This window comes from Stigmatopora argus, chromosome 18, assembly GCF_051989625.1.
Source record: "Stigmatopora argus isolate UIUO_Sarg chromosome 18, RoL_Sarg_1.0, whole genome shotgun sequence".
In the NCBI taxonomy this organism is placed as follows: Eukaryota; Metazoa; Chordata; class Actinopteri; order Syngnathiformes; family Syngnathidae; genus Stigmatopora; species Stigmatopora argus.
This window is the reverse complement of record NC_135404.1, coordinates 5,408,401-5,429,208: the sequence shown is the minus strand read 5'-3', so window position 1 is coordinate 5,429,208 and position 20,808 is coordinate 5,408,401. Positions and strand designations below refer to the sequence as shown.

Genomic DNA, 20,808 nt, shown 5'->3' with positions numbered 1-20,808 from the left:
AAGTTTGACGCACTTTGCAAATTGGAGCGTGATCATGGCGTAGGCCACAATTGGCCCAATCATGTTTGAATTATTATTATTAATGACGTTAACTTTAGTCTTGGGTTAGGTATAAATATTTCTTGGGAACATCATTACACTGTTCAATATAATGTGTAATACAAGGCATCAAACAATATGAAAGATTTGTTCTGAGACACTGGGGCGCTCGTTCTTTTACAAAGTCGAAACTTCCAGGTATGTCTGCAACAATAACAAGCATGATTCAAAACAATCAGAGATGGCTGAACAACAGTAGCTCAGGTCGAACTTTATCTTTCTACTTTAAAACTGCGGGAAATCAGAGGTGAACTAGAAAGTTTTGTACTTGAACTATTCTTCAACATTGCCAAATATCCAGCTGTGCAAACATTGAGTTTGTTGTTCACCTTAAGTCGAAGAAGAAGTTGCATGCCACCACTGATGTTCAAAACAAACAATGTAGCTCACAGGAAAAAGACTAAAGGGGCTGAAAATGAAGCAAAAAATCTCTGGAGAAGCTAACGGCATCTTGTTTTAGGTCGATCACAAGTGCTTCAAAGTTGCACCATTTAAAAGGAAAAATATGGATACAAATGTTTGAATACAAGAATTCTCAAACGAGTGATGTACAATGTAGATTCAATAAACCTAGAATGCAAACATTCTGCATATCTGGCGTTCGGTTCGGAAGCAAAAAAGGAGTCCTATCAGGGTCTTTTTGGCCTGTGAGACTACGGAGGCACCTGACAAGAACCGTCTGGCCAAGCGGCACGCAGGTGTCTGAAGAAAAAACCTGGGCATGGAAGGAGTTCAGTGACGCCATGGAGAACGACTTCCAGGTGGTTTCAAAGAAATTACGGTCCACCATCCGACGTCTCAGGAGGGAAAGCGGTGCGCCAACAACACAGTGTATCGTAGGCATGAAGCGCTGCTGACCTCAACTTAGGATGTGGTTAATCGGTGGGCCGAATACGTTGAAGACCTCCTTGACTTCACCGACACACCTTCTCATTAGGAAGCAGAGCTTGGGTACTCTAAGGCGGATTCTCCGACCTCCTGGGTTGAAGTCACTGAGGTGGTTAAAAAGCTCCTTGATATCAAAGCCTCAGGGGGGGATGAGATCCGCCCATAGTTTCTAAGGGATTTGGATATTGTAGGGTCAGTATTGCATCCCCTGGTTTTTGCAGATGAGGTGGTTTTGTTGGCTTCATTAGGACGTGATCTTTAACTCTCACTTGGAACGATTCACAACTGAGTGTGAGGGGGAGATCGACAGGTGGATCGGCGCAGCGTCTGCAGTGATGCGAATTCTACATCAATCCATCGTGGTGAAGAAGGAGCTTAGCAAAAAGGCAAAGCTCTCTATATACAGGTTGATCTACGTTTCTACCCTCATCTATGCTCACGAGCTGTAGGTCGTGACCGAAAGAACAAGATCCTGGATACAAGCGGCTAAAGTAAGCTTCCTCTGTAGGATTTCCTGACTCTCTCTTTGATAGGGTGAGAAGATCATTCTTCGCATTGAGAAGAGCCGGATGAGTTGGCTCGGGCTTCTGATTAGGATGCCTCCTTGACCCCTTCCTGGAGTGATGTTGCGGGAATATCCCACCCAGAGGAGGGCACGGGGCCGATCTAGGATACACTAGGGAGAAAATGTCTCTAGGCTGGCCCGGGAACACCTTGAGATCCTTCCGGAAGAGCTAGATGAAGTGGCTGGGGACAGGGAAGTCTGGGCTTCCCTGCTGAAGCTGCCGACCCAAGATCGGATAAACTGAAGAAGAATACAAGCATTTTTGAAAAGCCATAGTCCAGACAAGTTCAGTCTTTTGACTGCCTTGTATCCAAGCAAATGGTTTGTGTTTGTCCTCTCTCAGTAAAATAGACTTTAGGTCATAATGAAAGCTTTTTATGAGCCTTTTTATCCGAGATGGCTGATCACATACCGTGCTTTACTGGTTCAATAGTCTAAAGCACTTCCAAATCATCCGTTAGAGTCTAACTCGTGTCCGAGCTGGCCGGACAAGCAGAAACAAATGATTGAGCATCCGCCACCCGTGATAAAACACATGCATGACACGGTGTTGTCACTGCACGTCCGTGGCAGAATTTGTCGCCTGTCAACTGTCGGCCTCCAATCACCGACTCATCTTAGGTGTCCTCGCTTTATCACGCCCAAAGCTGCCCTCATCACGTCGACTTTAAATAAACGTGCGGCATTTTATGCACCGTCTTGTCTTATTTGCATCCCATTACATGGCAGATTTACCACCATCTTTCCAGCGCAGCCCATAATTAGGACAACACCGATAGATCAAGTGGAAAGCAGACATTTACCGTCACTCATTTCTGGTGATTTGCCAACAGTGAGTGCAAGGAGAGCCCGCGGGAAAAGTTGTAGTGAGACAGTTTTGTGCCGGTTGTCTGACATGAATGAAATTAAGTGGCAGAGTGAGTCAGTAGATGTTTTTTTGGGGAAAAAAACAAACATGAGATGTCTTTTTTGTTGAGTATACAAATGAGGTCGAGCCTGCTAGCTATACTCGACAAAGCAGAACAAAAGAAAAGATGGAGGAGTAAAGTGTAGTTGAAAACAGATAGATAAGCGTAAGATTAACAAATTCAAGTTTCAATTTTGATGATAACGATGATTAATTTCACATTTTTGTGATCAATTGAAAAATAAGTTTTACGTTATGTGGCAAAATTGGTTAAAACACGATAAAAATCACATTTTGATGTTACTTTTTGTCACATAAGGAGAATTCCACAGTATCGATTTGCTTTGTAAAGTGTATGTTAATAAATGTAATTTATCAAATTAAAATACAAAACTGCATGGCATTTAAATTATCATTTCAACCCAAACCATCACATTATCGAAAATGATGACATAAAATGGTTGAATTTATCACAAGATGACAAAATTTTATAATGTAAAATTTATCGTATTAAATTATGCAATTTCTAATGATAAAAGTTTAATTTATCAAGTGATAACAAGTTACCATGTTAAAAGGCATTTTTTTACATGATGACATGAAGCAAAAATCCTTATTTAAATCATCAATAAACTGTGTTAAAATTAGCAATTTTTGCTTTAAAAGCTGAAATTTAACACACCAATTTTAATGCCTTAATTTGTGGAATTTGTATAGATAAATATAATAAAAAATATTCACATGTAGTTTATCATAATGTTAGTTAAAATGTTTAACTTATCACATCAAAGCGTGTTAAAACACGATTTGAATCTTGTATATATAATTTATAATTTAACGGTCATCATATTTTGATTTTAACCTTGTAATAGTTCCATTTTAATCTCGTTATATTCATATTCATTTTTCTCTCTGAATATTACATTGTATGACTTCTTGCAATTTCCCACGGCACACCAGTGTGCCATGGCACAGTGGTTGGGAAACACTGGTCTAAAGGTTACCAAGCACCGAGTGAGCGATGCAAGCAACTTTTTCACCTGAAGCGTTTCCCCTTCAACTGCACTCTTCTCAGAACGGGCGGCGACACCGTGGAGGATCTTGCTGAGGCGTTGGCGGCGCACCTGTGGTTGCCGCAGCTCTGTAAATGAGACACAATGTGATTGTCATAAACGCATGGGAATTGTGACATGTGGGGGCGCACAGTGTCAAATGTGACCTTCAAAAGAATAGCTGCATAATTACCGAGATGAATAATGTCCTTGTACTCCTTTGCTTTCATTAAAATATTAGTCCTTGTTGACAATAGGGCTGCTACAAATGAATATTTTAATTGTCAATCACAGATTACTACTTACTTTACTTATTAACAAGCAGGGGGGACCGGCGAAGCTTGTTTCGAACCAAAAGACAATTGTTTCGCTATTAAAAAAATGTTTTGAAAAATGAGTGTTTAACAAATAAAAGAATGAGTTTCACACTTGGTGAAGAAATTAAATCACTCGTCTATTAGGATCAGGCAGCCGTTTCTGGCCACGATAAAAAAAATTCAACTCTGTACGTTGCACGGTTTGGGCTAAGATAGCGAGAGAATCTTAACATACACACACACACAGACAGACTCACACAACCATAAATCATGCTTTATAAGGATTATAGATTGCTCAACTTACATCACTCTTGGCTTTACATGTTAGCTGGAAATGTGCATTGGAATAAAAAATGTGCTAAGAAAAGGGGATGTTGATAATTATGAAACTCTGTACTGATTGTTTTCCAAAGCAAAAAACGGTTGAGGACAACAAAGGGCTGACATCAGTCATTCGCTTTCATTCCCTTGTAGTTGAAATGGATCGGACACCTAGTGCCGTGGATGCCAACCAATTAAAAGTAGGGCTGGCAACTGTCCCTGAAAAACCAAAGCATGCGTCCTGTATTGGGGTTACAATGGATGTGCTTTGTGCATGGAGTTGGAAAATAGTGTCCTGTTAGGAGAACAAACGAATACTAGTGCTGTGCTTTTTAAAAATATGCAGACAAAAGTATTCCCCGCCTCTCCTGCTTTCAGGCCAATGAACATCCCGCTCACCTGATTGAAAAAAGACAATGGTACCCCTATTTATGATTTATTTGAGTTTTAATTATATTCAACAAAATTAAATTAATTATTCATATTTAAGGCGGCCAAGTGGTTAGCGCGTCGGCCTCACAGTTCTGAGCTCGACAGGTTTGATCCCAGTTCAGTCCACACTGTGTGGAGTTTGCATGTTCTCTAAGGGTGCTCATGGGTTTTCTCGGTACTCGGACGTTTGGTCGAAAGACGTTTGGTCCCCGGACGTTTGGTCCCTGGATGTTTGGTCCCCGGACGTTTGGTCCCCGGATGTTTGGTCCCCGGACGTTTGGTAGAACGAACGTTTGGTAGAACGGACGTTTGGTAGAACGGACGTTTGATAGAACGGACGTTTGGTCACCGGGTTGTTACTGTTGAAACCAGCTCTCAAAATTATAATCATGAGAGAGAGAGAGAGTGAGTTTAATATCTAAATATCTAACATCAAAATATCAACAGTAAACACTCGGTCATAATTTGACAGCAAGCGAACCCGGCGACCAAACGTCCGGTCGACCAAACGTCCGGTCGACCAAACGTCCGGTCGACCAAACGTCCGGTCGACCAAAAGTATTTCGTGAAATGTCCGGTCACTGGTTTTCTCTGGGTACTCCCTCATCCCAAAAAATTACAGAAATTATAATTTGCCCCGAGGTATGAGTGTGAGCATGAATCGTTGGTCTGTCTCTTTGCCTGACCACCTATTTAGGGTGACCCCCGCCTGGTGCCTGTAGTTAGCTGGGATACGCTCCAGCACCCCCGTAACCCTCGTGAGGATAAGCGTTTCAGAAAATGCTGTTTGAAGAAAGATCTTTGATATTTTGCAGATTTGGTACATCATGTTGGAAGAAAAAATGTGTTTCAATGTTTTGAAGTGAATCATTTTAATTTGGGTTATTATCTTGCAAAACAAATGTTGGCCTTATTATAGTGAATTATGATTTTGGATTTGAAGGGCACATATTAGCGGAAGCTAATGATATACTTGAAAAGCCCTTTTGCATCAAAGGCTATAATTTAATGTATGATTCAGTGTGTAATATATTTTGCAATTTACTGGAGTGATATGCACTTTGTAAAGATAAAAACAAATTCTTTATTAGATTTTTGGGAGATATAAGAGCACATTATCATATTAATCTGGTCTAAAAATGCTCAAAGACAGTCATCTGAGACGATGTAATTTAATTTGAGACATTAAGAGTGTTCGCTAAATTGCCTTTGTTGTTTTTTTCAAAACAGCAAATAAATAAATAAATAAATTGCAAATGTTACCAAATTAATTGAGAAGTATTCAAAATGTCAAGTCTAGTGCTGTCAATAGTGTAACATTTTCTAACATTATTCCTGATGATAAACATTCATTCCCTCCTACCAGTCAACATATTTTGGCGTATTAAATTACTATTCCACTTGGGAACTGTAGAGAGAGCCATGGAGCAGGTCATAAAAATCCAATTATTCCTCAATGCTGATTTCATACAGTTGATCTTGGATACATTTAAAAAAAAGTGATGTAAGACGGTGTAGGGAAAGCACTCAGGGGTAAATAGAGAATGTGAGGAGAGAGCTGAGTAGCAGTGCACTTCATAAGTTTTATATCCCGTCAGGGACAAGAAGCTCTGGTGCACTGGCGTATTCCCCCATCCCCCGACGCTGTCCTTAATTATGTTTTACATTTTAAAGCACTGATTAGAAAAGGACCCTCTGTACAAGACCCTCACAGACAACAATGAATCCCCTCCACATGCGCAAGATTAACGTTTTCCCAGCAAATATCTCGATTAGTCTTTTCCACTGGTCTTATCATAATTAATATTATCAGTCGGTAATTCCGTAAAAGTGAAAATTAGTCGATAATTCCCTTTTTCCTTTTTTCCGTGAATATGACATTGCCCCTGTTTTTGATCTCGGATTCATATGCTGCTGAAAGGATGTCCCATGACATTGATTTCCGCATTCAGGAGGATCCGTTTTATAAACCCCAATGGGTGAGGAGACTCTCGGCTTTCTGAATGGTGGTATTTTTGTCAGGGGGATTACAGGGGAACTATCCAGCCGTGTATTTTTTTTTGTACAGCTTATACTGGTCAGGGTCACGGGTAAACTAGCGCCCATCCCAGCGGAATGTGGGAGAGAGGCAGTTTGCATGGTGGATTGGTCACAGGTCAATCGCATGGGAAAACAGGCATGGAAGGGGATGGGATCTTCCCCATGAATAATCCGTGACCGGACGTTTTGTTGGAAGACGTTTGGTTCCCGTACGTTTGGTCCTCGGACGTTTGGTCCCTGGACGTTTGGTCCCTGTACGTTTGGTCGACCGGACGTTTGGTCGACCGGATGTTTGGTAGAACGGACGTTTGGTAGAACAGACGTTTGGTAGAACGGACGTTTGGTAGAACGGACGTTTGGTAGAACAGACGTTTGGTAGAATGGACGTTTGGTCGCCGGTTCGCTCGCTGTCAAATTATGACAGAGAGTTTACTGTTGATATTTTGATATTAGCTATTCAGATATTAAACTCACTCTCTCTCTCATGATTATAATTTTGAGAGCTGGTTTCAACAGTAACAACCCGGCGACCAAACGTCCGGTTGACCAAACGTTCGGTCGACCAAACGTCCGGTCGACCAAACGTTCGGTCGACCAAACGTCCGGTCGACCAAACGTCTTTCGACGAAACGTCCGAGTACCGAATAATCACCATTGGTGACGGAGTAAAAGCTCTAGTACACAGGTGTCAAAACAATTTGCTAAAAGGCCAAGCGGGTCCAGGTTTTCCTTCCAACCAATGAAGATGACACCTTTTCAATCTGTTCTCACCCAACTGTACTCAGTTGATTGCAGTCAGATGCTGCTTGTTTCAGCAGCCCCCTCATTGGTCAAACTGAGTGTGCTGTTTTGGATGGAATTAAATTCTGTGCCCATTTGGCCCGTAGTGGAATTAGTTTGACACCTGTGCTCTAGTCAAACTGTCAAGTTGTTCTCCCACTCAAAATGCGTCAGATGCTTATCACATTCAATGGCAGCTAATGAGTTAAGTCAAAGGTGTCAAATTAATTTTTTTGTCGCAGGTCAGGTCATAGTTACGGTTTTTATCAGAGGGCTGCTATGCCTGCCAATGAGGCTGCCACAATTAATCGATTAATAAAATGACAGCTTTTCTGACAGTTGCTAAATCCTTTAAAGACAAAGATTTATCCCAATACTTTTTTGAGCTTCTTAAGAAATATTCATTTGTATTTTGTATTTTATACGTTGTTTATCTCTCATTCATTAGGGTCGTGGGGGGTGCTGGAGCCAATCCCAGCTGTCTCCGGGCCAGAGGCGGGGGACACCCTGAAACAGTGGCCAGCCAATCAGAGGGCACAAGGAGACGGACAACCATGCACACACATCAATACCTAGGGGCAATTTAGAGTGTCCAATCAGCCTACCATGCATGTTTTTGGAATGTGGGAGGAAACCGAAGTACCCAGAGGAAACCCACGCAGGAGGACCCCGGCGAGAACATGCAAACTCCACACAAATGGACATTACCTGGATTTGAACCCAGGACCCCAGAGCTGTGAGGCCGATAAGCTAACCACTAAGTTGTTTATATCTTTTTTTTTTATAAAATAGGGGACATTATATATTATTATATTTTTTTATATTCTTTTTAAAAACTGTAAAAAATATATTTATGTAATTACAATGTAAAAAAAAAGGAAAGAATAAAAATTCCCAGTTTTATTTTTCTAAATTTTGGGCAAAAAAAAATGGGCTAAAAAACTGAGGAAAATCCCTAAATGTTCAGTTTTTTAGATCTAAAAAAATGTTCATTATATATAGTTTTTTTCTTAGAAAGGGTAAACTAGTCTTTACAGGCTGAAAGCTCGTCACGTTGTTGTTGTTGTTGTTCTTGTGGACAGTAACTTCGAAGTTCCAATCTGTTGTCATTTGTGATCTAATCGCCTTTAAACTTAATAGCTATGTAGTATCTATCAAGCCTGCTTTGGATGTTTTGTATCAGGACTGATTCATTAATTCTGGAATTATTATCCAATAGAGAGCAGCCTGCTGTAGGTTGGGAATTTGCCAAGAGTGGACATATTGTTCGTGAGTCATACTCGTTTAATTAAAGAACAGAACGACAGATACTTAAAGTTCACAACACACGCTTGTTTAATTTAAGGACATGAGTAAACGTTCATTTGCTGGAACTGTCCCACTTTAAATGGATTGGACACATACTAGCGATAAAATCATTTAAATTCCCAGCACAAAGATGCTAGGACATCATTGGATTGGACCACTATCGTTGTCATTGACACTGAGGCTTACAGCCTTCAGCCTGTTAGGGCACACTAATGCTTGTTTAGATTTATACACACTGCGCAATTAGTTGACAAAAGGAAATATGTTGCAAGATGTAACTACTTTGCAACTTGCCGCCTGTTTGTTTGTTGCCAGGTTTTACGACTCTTTTAAAAGCTTTTACAAGACAAGACAACGCGGAGACAGCAGGAGGACACGGGAGTCTAATAAAAAGCTGTAGAAAAGCTCCGCATTGAGTCTGGCGTTAATCTGGCCCTTTTTTTATGGGCCCTTTTTGGATTCTTAAACAAACAGCAGCAGGATCATTAAGAACTCCGCACAGATACACATTTTTTTTGGCGCACGGTGTTATAGCTCTATTGTTGCATAATCTTGCACCTGCATGCAAAATAAACTGCATTATTGCTGGCCGTGTGACCTGTCAAGATGCAATGATCTGCATTTTCATTCATTATGGAGATATGGAAAGAAGCGCCGGTTTCAAGGCTGTGGCTGACACATGACGGCTTTTGCGCAAACATACAGAAATCTGATTATTCTGACGTATTTGGCTATGTTGTAAAGTAGCCTCTCTGATGGCTTGCTGTATCTCAAATTAACTCATTGGTTGCCGGGCAGCTATCAATCAAACCTGAGCTATTAATTGTGAAAATAAAATTTAAAGGGTTTTTAAAAAAATTTAGTATCACATTTTTGTTTTAAATGATTCAAAAGCAGCATTGTAACAAATATTTGTTTTGTATTTAATTGTTTATATTTTTAAATAATTTATTAGAATGTTTTTATGTCATTATTATTTTCATTATTACTATTTCATGCCCTTATGTAGAAATCAAAATGTTTTTTTTCATGATAAAAGATTTTTTAAAATATTCTAGTGTGAATTTTTTGTTTTAAATGATTTAAAAACAGCACCGTAACAAATAATCTCTTTGTATTTAATTGTTTATATTTTTAAATAATTTATTTTTATGTTTTCATTTCATTACAATTTATTATTATTTGTATTATTACTCTTTCATGCCCTTATGTAGAAATCCAAATGTTTTTTTTCATGATAAAAAGTTTTTAAAAATATTCTAGTATTAATGTTTTATTTTAAATGATTCAAAAGCAGCACTGTAATTAAATAATCTCTTTGTATTTAATTGTTTATATTTGTAAATAATTTATTTGAATGTTTTCGTTATTTTTTATTATGACTATTATCACTATTTCATGCCTTTAGGGAGAAATCCAAATGTTTTTTTCATGAATATAGTAGGATTAGGTATATTAAATTTAAACTCAATGGGTTAATAATTAACCAACAATGGCTGTTGAACTTATCGAATGACATTGACAGTGATAGATGTCCACTCCATTTGAACTGGGAAGGCTGGCAGCCAATGAATGAATGTGACAGTCTAGCGTGTCACACTTGCTTTTGGTGTCAAACCTTGTCAAGAATTTAGTTTTTTTGTTTTGTTTTAAAGGGGAATTTTTTCTTGCCATGGAGATGATTCCCAGCTGTCACCAGTCGCGCTGTCGTTTCATTTCAGAGTCAAAAAAAGCTTTTTATGAGTCTGCGGAGTGTTTCCGTGGGTGGGGTTGGCTTTAGCAGTCTTTGTTTTAGAGGTAGACGCTATTGCATTATTTAAGAGCGGGTAAGAGCTTCATTCTGAGAAGTACTTATGCTAAGGCGTAGCAACAATACCAGCAAGGCTCCATTGGACCTGAGAAAAAAAGAGGATCTCAGTTTTGTCAGTAATGTCAAATGAACTCATTGGTTGCCATTGACGGTGATAAATTCTTAGTCCGTTAGCCTGAGGAGAAATGAGACAATAAGAGGGACAGTGAAGGTTAGACGCTTTGGAGACAAAGTCAGAGAGCCCAGACTTAGATAGTATGTCCAGAGGGGAGTACAGTCTTCCCTCGATTATTGCGACTTCACTTATCGTGATTTTTTCTGCTATTAATTACGTGACCGGACGTTTCGTCGAAAGATGTTTGGTCCCCGGACGTTTGGTCGACCGGACGTTTGGTAGAATGGACGGGCCGTCGACCGGACGTTTAGTCGCCGGGTTCGCTCGCTGTCAAATTATGAGAGAGAGAGAGAGACAGAGAGTTTACTGTTGAAAGCGAGCAACCAGGTAATCTCTCGCTCTCAAAATTATTATCATGAGAGAGAGAGAGAGAGAGTCTGTTCTACCAAACGTCCGGTCGACCAAACGTCCGTTCTACCAAACGTCCGGTCGACCAAACGACCGTTCTACCAAACGTCCGGTCGACCAAACGTCCGTTCTACCAAACGTCCGGTCGACCAAACGTCCGTTCTACCAAACGTCCGTTCGACCAAACGTCCGTTCTACCAAACGTCCGGTCGACCAAACGTCCGGTCGACCAAACGTCCGTTCTACCAAACGTCCGGTCGACCAAACGTCCGTTCTACCAAACGTCCGGTCGACCAAACGTCCGTTCTACCAAACGTCCGGTCGACCAAACGTCCGTTCTACCAAACGTCCGGTCGACCAAACGTCCGTTCTACCAAACGTCCGGTCGACCAAACGTCCGTTCTACCAAACGTCCGGTCGACCAAACGTCCGTTCTACCAAACGTCCGGTCGACCAAACGTCCGTTCTACCAAACGTCCGTTCTACCAAACGTCCGGTCGACCAAACGTCCGGGGACCAAACATCCGGGGACCAAACATCTTCCGACGAAACGTCCGAGTGCCATTAATTATCAAAAAATAATATAGTTTTTTTAAAGTTCTCAAAAATGTAAAAATCCACGCCGAAACTCACAAATGGAAGCTATCTTCCGCTTGCTAATAGGATTCAGCACTGGAAAAAAAGGTAGATATAATACGGATGACCCTACTTCGGGATTTTTCGATTATAGTGGCCATATCTGGTCTACATTAACCGCAATACTGAAGGGATTACTGTATATGGGTAGCAGGATGTTGAGGGTGGAACTGAGGGAACAGAGCTAGAGGTCGACCTAGAAGAAGATACATGGATGTTATGAGAGAGGACATATAAATGTCTGGTGTAGCGGACGATGATGCAAAGGACAGGGTGAAATGGAAAAAGTTAATTTACTGAGGTGACCCCTCACAGGAGAACCCGATATTATAGTAGTTAGGGGGTAGAATCGTGAACCTTGGAATGGATTAGGGATTTTACAAGTAAAATGCATCCCAAATACATCAGAAAAACATTAGGGGAGGCTGTTAAACTTTAAATTGCCCTTAGGTGTGAGTGTGAGCGTGAATGGTTATCTGTCTCCTTGTGCCCTGCGATTGGCTGGCCACCGATTCAGGGTGTCCCCCGCCTAGTGCCTGTAGTTAGCCGTGACAGGCTCCGGCACCCCCTGCAACCCTTGTTAGGATAAGCGTTTCAGAAAATGAATGAATCTATAGCTGCTTACAAGGATCTCAGAGCTCAGTTCATTTAAGCAAAAATAATGGTGTACTTTCTTCTCGAGTCTTCAAAATGTTGTCCAAAGCGGAAGAACAATTTTGACAATACGAGATGCTCAATAAAACGTGTTTTCTTCGCTTGTTCTGGTAGAAAAATTTGCCGAGTGAACTTACAAGCTTGTCATCACAAGATGACGTTATGCCTGATAATTCAAAAAACCTCACGAGATGTCATCATTGGCTCGTGAGGAGTCTTCTCCAAATGTCGTCTCTCATGTTTTCTATCTTGGAGTAAATAATTAAATGACATAACGTAATCTCCCTTCATTCCCCAGAGTCCCATTTTGCGTAACCGTTCATGTCCTGGTGCACCTCATGGTTTTTAGCATTTACAGAGATGGGATACATAATTCAAATGTGGTAAATAATCTAAAGCCATGAGTTCAAGTGGTATTTATACAACAGATAGTAATGATAAACACTTCAAATACATGGTGACTTTTAACGTGACATACATCTTTGGTTAACTTTTGATTCAAAATACTAAATCTGATTTGTGGCAATGATACAATAAGCCGCTTCGGGGATAATATCGGTTATTGAAATGTTATTATTGTTAAATTGTGATGATATGTTACAAATTTTAATCTCATTGGCTACCATTGCCCACTTCAAACACATCTCCTTGCTAACCTCATCTGATTTTCTGAACCGCTTTATCCTTGTTAGGGTCACAGGGGGTGCTGGAGCCTATCCCAGTTGACTCCGGGCCAGCCAATCCCAGGGCACAAGGAGACGGACAACCATGCACACTCACACCCATACCTAGGGGCAATTTAGAGTATCCAATCAGCTTACCATGCATGTTTTTGGAATGTGGGAGCAAACCGGAGTACCTGGAGGAAACCCACGCAGACCCGGAGAGAACCTCCAAACTCCATACAGGTGGACCGACCATGGATTTGAACCCACAACCCCAGAGCTGTGAGGCTGACGCACTAACCACTCGCACCCCGGGCTGCCCTTCATTGCTAACCTTTCCATTTAAATGGCTTGCACTAGAATTTAGGATAATCTTATTTCAAATCACACCAGAACGGTGATTGGATGCCACATGACTGGAAGTACTGCTGTACAATATGACAATACAAATCGCTTTCAATCGATCTTTTACATGCCTGTCATCTGTATCCCCATAAAACGTTACTACAATGCACATCAGATTGGCTTAGGGGGGTATCCTTCTCCCCACAAAGTAGTTACCAAACTGTCTCCCCTGCCAATAGTACGAGTAATGCATGTAATACAATAGAAAATAGCAACACATATAATACACACAGACAAGACAATTTGTTCCAATATCAATATTATTTAACGTATCATTAATGAGAGCATGCTAACTTAATATATAGCCATCTTAAAAGTCAAAATGACTCATTAGTATCAGTCGATAATTGGATATCGCTACATCCATTCATCTACCATACCGTGTATCCAAGTAAGGGTTGCGGTGGTTTCTGTAGTCTAACCCAGCTGGTTTCGGGCAAAAGGCAGACTACCAGCCAACCACAGGGCGCACAGAGAGACAGATGACCATTCACACTTAGATTCATACCGCCATCAGCGGGAATCGAGCAATTGTGTATATACTGTGGCCTCGTTTCATGTTTCTCTTATTTTTATTCTCTCTTAAAACACACTCAAATTCATCAGGGCCCATTAAAAACAAATAATAAATTGAACACATTGTTGTTGGGGAAGAAAGTGTTCTGTTGAATAATATGGTTTTAGTTGTGTTTTTGTGTGTGTCTGTTTTGGCAAGTCACTGCGTGGTGTTTCTTTGACTTTCACAGTTTAACATTTTTTTTTGCTCTTCTATACCATCAGATGGCTATATATCTACTTATAAGCAAAAAAAAGGATGCTACTGTCCTGCTTCCACTGATTTAGGTTGTCAAACTCGTGACCGGACATTTCGTTGAAAGACGTTTGGTCGACCGGACGTTTGGTCGACCGGACGTTTGGTCGACCGGACGTTTGGTCGACCGGACGTTTGGTAGAACAGACGTTTGGTAGAATGGACGTTTGGTCGCCAGGTTCGCTCGCTGTCAAATTATGACAGAGAGTTTACTGTTGATATTTTGATATTAGGTATTTTGATATTAAACTCACTCTCTCTCTCATGATTATAATTTTGAGAGCTGGTTTCAACAGTAACAACCCGGCGACCAAACGTCCGTTCTACCAAATGTCCGTTCTACCAAACGTCCGGGGACCAAAGGTCTTTCGACGAAACGTCCGAGTACCGTAAAACTACTTGATACTGTCTACATTGTGAATTACAGATGACACAGACAAACTTACTTTCTGGAGAGTGTACTGTGTTCTTGTGCACGATTTGGACATCAGACCAGATGCGTTGATGCCACAGTCCCTCAAACTTCGACTTTCAGATAAGTGAGTGAGAAGTTTTTGTCGGGTTCTCCTAAAAAAATGGAAGAAAATATGAGAATTACAACCAAAGCAAGATAGCACAAGACAAGGAAAAAGTGCTAACTGACTGATCGAAAGGTCATTTGAAATGGAGTGGAACCTTGGGAAACCCATTTCGCATGTCATTCATCGTACTTTCTGCTTGGCCTCGCAAGGGATGCTGGGTTGCTGGAGCCTACCCCAACGAACTATGTCTTGTGGGTGGGGTATATCCTTAATTGTTTGCCACCCAATACAGTGGTACCTCGACCTATGATCAACTCTACCTACGACATGCTTGAGGTATGATGAACATTTTGATCAAATAATTCACCCTAGATACGATCAAAATTTTGAGATGCGACCAGGCCAGGTGGCCATGACATGAGAGGCTGTTTATCATTATAGCGTCTTTTTTGCCACATCTTTTTTGTGTATAACAGATATCTATGAGCACCGAACGATTTATTCAGACGAGTTTCTCCTAGGCATCGACCAGGAAACGCACAACGTGCATGCGCGGGTAAAAAGAGGGCTTTCTGGGTAATGAAGTATACTCGTGCACACAACACCAATAGCCAATGGCACCCTTTCTCAGAATAAAACTTCATTACCCACAATCAATACGTGGGTAGGCTGTTATTCCTTCCTTAGCCTGTTAGCTCCCGCGATCGCTCATTCAAGACTACTCGTTGGCAAGTGGTTGTGCGTTATCCTATTGTGAGGACATTTGTGTGCATCATTTTCAGAATATTTTGAAGGGAATACAACAGCAAACAGCCCATTGATAGCGAACGTGATGGTGGAGGCGTGGCAAACAGCTAACTTGCCCAGAACGAAGGTAAAAAAAAATTAAAACAAAATTAGAATTCAGTTTTGTGTACAGTTACAATAAACATATGTTAGAGTGTGTCTGTATATATTAATCCAAGTGAATTTAAATGTGTTTGTTCCGTTACGAGTGCGTTGTCGTGGAAAGTGCCCGAAACCCCAACCCGCCCCCTGTGCGTCTGTCCCGTCGGGGAAATCCGCCCAATTTTAGTTCTATTAAACACATTTTATTACTATTAAACCACTAGTTATGTGTTACTTTGTTAACAGATGGCAAATTAGAAGAAATAAAACATTTTTTCCAATCCAATATCCTGTTTATGAAGTTTTTTCAGAGGGTTGGAACGAATTAATTTGTTTTTAGTTCATTTCAATGGGAAACGTTCACTCAAGTTACGAAAAGCTCGACATACGATCTCAGTCCCGGAACGGATTAAGATCGTATGTCGAGGTACCACTGTACAGGGTACAAGACGACAAACAAATCATGCATGCACCTCAAAACAATCAAGCGGTCAATCACCCTACCAAGCAGTTTTTTTTTATGTGGGTGGGAAACTGAGTAATGGAGCCCTTGATTGCACAAATATTGTTGTGCAAACCACCATTCTTGAAAAATATCTTGCCTCGACTTTTTATTTTTCATTCATTTTCAGTTAAATAAATGTACCATGCACTATCTACAGTGTAATGACCACGAAATTTCATTCATGGCATCTGTATTTTTGTATACGACCACAGCATCACTGTAAAAAAAAGGTTATATCTTTGGACGAACCAGATCTGCTTTAAAGTCAGGGAGTACTTAACCGAATTCAATAGATTGGACTTCACCGAGCCACAACCCGTAGTCCTTTTCTTAGTAGAATCAACCAGAAAAGTGCCAAACAGAATTTAATCCTATTTTGCTGTTGGCCAGGAAGCCAGACAGTTACTGGAAATGATGTAAGCAGGCTTTTTCTCACGCTGTGCCCTCATTTCAATTTCATTTCTGTGGTGGCTTGCGTTTTTTTTCCTCTAAGGGGTTCAATCGTATTTATCGGAAAAACAGTGTCCATGTTGTGTTCTAATGTTTAATATGTTTTCTAGGAAAAATATGAACACGTATTCAAGCCATTTCTTTTCATCCGACCAAGCGATGAGCTGAGTGGATTGAGAGCATAGAAGTGGACCAGCTGCTATTTATTCTGTTATTTTGATCAAAACATTTTTAATTCATGATTGTTTTGGCTGCTCAACAAATGACATGTTGCCAGGGAAGAGCTGTTAACAATTACATGGGATTGAAAAAAGGCTTCCTCCGTACCACGCATACTTTTAAGGGTAGCAGGGGTTGCTGGAGCTTATCCTAGTTGACTTCAGGCGAAAGGCAAACTACACCCTAGACTGGTCGCCAGTTATTTGTAGGGCAGACAACCATTCACACTCACAATTATACCACCAAACCCAGCGGGAATCGAGCATGCCCCACCCTAGCCGAAGCCAGGCGAGTGAATCACTACACCACCAGGCAGCAGATTCCGATGATTTTTTTTAATTTAAAAATGTATATATATATATATATTTCTAAATTAAAAATGAAAAAAAAATTAAATATTCCCAGATTTTAGTTTTTACTTTCATTACAATATTTGGATTAAAAATAATAATAATATATATATATATATATACATATGTATATATATAGATATGTATATATATAGATATGTATGTGTATATATACATATGTATATATATAGATATGTATGTATATATATATGGATATGTATGTGTATATATATACATATGTATATATATGTATGTATATATATAGATATGTATGTGTATATATATATATATATCTATGTATATATATGTAAAAATAAATATATATACATATATATATATATATATATGTATTTTTATTTTTATTTTTTAATCCAAATATTGTAATGAAATTAAAAACTAACATTTGGGAATATTTACATTTTTTTTAAATTTTTAATTTATATAAAAAAAACATTTTTTAATCAAAACATTTCTTAGTTTATCTATTTTAAAAACAATCTACACATTTCTAAATATTTATTAAGATGGTGACAACTATCCCCATCAATGGCAGTGAAACCTGATCATGGTGGAAAAATGAATTATTCATAATGGTATTTTCCACTTATGTGAAAGACGTGATATTTTGGTTGTGCTTAATTCCCCTTGGATTCAACTTTGAATTAAATATTAACTAATTCCTAAAACTTTTTGATTAAATGTTAATTTGCCATTAATAGTTCATTTTAAAAGACTGCTGTACTGCATACTTAATATTTTTTTAAGGAAAGGGCATGAACACGAGACTGCAGTGATTTACCAAAAATAACTTACAGTGGTACCTCTATTTACGAAATGAATTGGTTCCAGAACTTGTTTCGTAACTTGGATTTTTTTGTAAGTAGAGCAGTACTTTATATGTAAATTCTCTAATTCGTTTCACGGTCCTGAAAAAAAAACTGACCAAGTAAACCCTTTACACATGATCAAAGTGTCCCAATTGTGAATGAAAGAAATGAGAAAATGATGTTTAAAATTATTTATTAACCCATTAAAAGAGCAGAACTGTTTTCTCTCTCTCTCTGGCAAAATTTAAAGAGAGCCTGTGTTGTATCTGTTTTTGGAATACTGTAATTAGAAGATGGGATGGGAATTGATTTTTTTTCCGTTAATTAACCACACTTTTGATTCAAAGGGCATTTGAAGTTTTCCAAGATTAGCGAAAAAAAAACAACCCCAAAAAGAACAGACCCATCAAGCAGAATTGAAAAGGAGATTAAATTCCACCAGGATTGGCCGTCCCATTCATTCGCTCAGTCACGCTGACCAATTTGTGCCGTGGACCGCGAGAGCGCCGCCGTATAGAAAATGAAACCCGATTCTTATTTATCAAGACACATTCAATTAGAAAAATTTACAAGCTGCATTAACTCCCACCTTTTTTTTACAGGCTACCATTAATTCTCTTTGGCGGCAGTCTCCGCATGTGAGTCATTGACAATTTCCACAATCTTTTCATTTAGAACCAATTTCCACAATCTTTTCATTTAGAACCAATTTCCCCATTTACTACCATTATAATACCATCATTAACCATACTGCTATGTACGTACAATTATAATGTTTATGTCCAGGTTTTCAGGTCCGGGAGGTAAATGGCTCAAGCTAAGAAAATTCTGTAAGTCAAGAAAGCTAAGTAAATGCTGAAGTAAATATAAAAGGCTCTAGTAATGTTTTTTTAAATCCCCTTTTCATTATTACGTAATTATTCTTACATACTCTTATTTATATATTCATGATTAAATTTTATATATTCTTTTTTATTTCTTTTTAAATATTTGTGTTATTTGTGTATGTGTTTATATGTATATAAATATATGTGTATAAATGTATGTATATATGTATATAAATATATGTGTATATCTGTGTATGTATATATGTATATAAATATGTGTATATATATGTATGTATATATATATGTATATAAATGTGTATATGCATATATGTATATACGTGTATGTGTATATATGTATGTGTATATGTATACATGTGTATATATGTATATATATATATATATATATATATATGTATGTATATATATGTATATATATTTATATATATATATATATATATATATATATATATATATATATATATATATATATATATATATACATATGTATATATATACACACATATATATATACATATATATATATATATATATATATATATATATATATATATATATATATATATATATATATATATACACACACACACACATACGTATATACATATATATAAAACGCAGTAGTAGTAGTGGTGTTATTAGAAGGTAGAAGTAGGGGATTGGGATGTTGCTGTAGTAGTAGTAATTGTAAGAGTAATTAGGACTTGTGTTATACATCAACTAGATGGAGCTGTGCTTAAGGGGTTTTCATACCAGAAAAAAAATAACATTAACCAGTATTGAAAATGCGGTACTTATATATTCCTCCAATGCATTATGCACATTTGTTCACTATTGACAGCGTGATAGGACATATTTCATTTTTTCTTCATTGCCCAGCTTTACTTCTGCTGTCCTTTACAATTTATAAATTCCTGCAAAGTAATGCTTCTTATCGGGGACCATGGTCCCCAGGCTGGATTAGGTGACTTACTTGTTGCGTCGGTATAGTGCCATACATGCCACTCCGAGAAGACACATCCCCGAGGCGATGCTGAAAATGGATAAGACCTGCCTCTGGTAGGTGTCACTGCTCTCTGCACAGGAAGAAAATACAAGCTATTAACACTTGTCATTGACTACGGTAGATGTCCAATCACGCGGCGTCCAATCATTCTTCTGTTGTGAATTCAAATGAGTTCACCACAAGCAGATGTATAATCCATTTGAAATTGGATGGTGACAGCGGATGAACATTTGCCGCCAGCACTCCTACCTCAAATGGATTGGACATCTAGTATTGCTGGCAGCATATGTGTTAAATGCCCCCAATTGGCACAAAGTAGGAATTTATCAAGCGTCAACCATGAGGGAGTATAGTAAACATTCATTCCCTCATCCTGGCCATTAGCATGAAGCAATCCGCTGTCAGGAAATGTCATCGTGTGAGCAAGAGACATTTCCAACCCGATAGGAGATCATTGTCGCATTAAGACGAGCCCTGCAGCCAAGCGCAATGGACTGACTATCCGACTGACTGCTCACCTGTCAATCAAATACTTCTAATGCCACCAGGAAAACACGATGCAGCTTTCTTTTTTTTCTATGTTCCATCATGTTCCTTGCTGGATTTTAAAATTACATAAGGATTCTGTAGGCCTCAATGAAAATTAAGAATGATAGGATTCCCAGAATATACACTTTTTGGAAGTCTGGCATTGAGTTATCGTGTTTAACTGCCATTGATGATGCTAAACATCCAATCAGTTAAAATAGACTGTGTTGAGCAATGGCATGAAATGAGTTGAAAGGCTGAAAAAAGAGAATTTGGATAATCAACTATTCATTAGTCAATAGTAGCAGCACGAGCTAGGTCCAAACCAAATCCAAACCATTGCGCTACAAAAGCAGTTTTACAAAGTGCGCGAAAGCAAACAATGACATTAACTCATAAAATGACAACTTTTTATTGTAATATTATGACGTAAATCTCTTAGCAGTGTGTAAAGTT

At 38.9% G+C, this 20,808-nt stretch overlaps 1 protein-coding gene across 3 annotated transcripts in view; it reads right to left on the bottom strand.

Annotated features, from left to right (window-relative positions):
- nrg3b (neuregulin 3b) overlaps positions 1-20,808 on the bottom strand; it is a 280,932-nt gene that overhangs the window by 8,723 nt on the left and 251,401 nt on the right. For all 3 annotated transcript variants that reach the window (XM_077626396.1, XM_077626398.1, XM_077626397.1), the window contains 3 exons: positions 19,792-19,894; positions 14,660-14,780; positions 3,500-3,600 (listed from right to left, as the gene is read on the bottom strand). In XM_077626396.1, the coding sequence (XP_077482522.1) occupies positions 3,500-3,600; positions 14,660-14,780; positions 19,792-19,894 (325 nt within the window). The remainder of the gene's footprint in view (positions 1-3,499; positions 3,601-14,659; positions 14,781-19,791; positions 19,895-20,808) is intronic.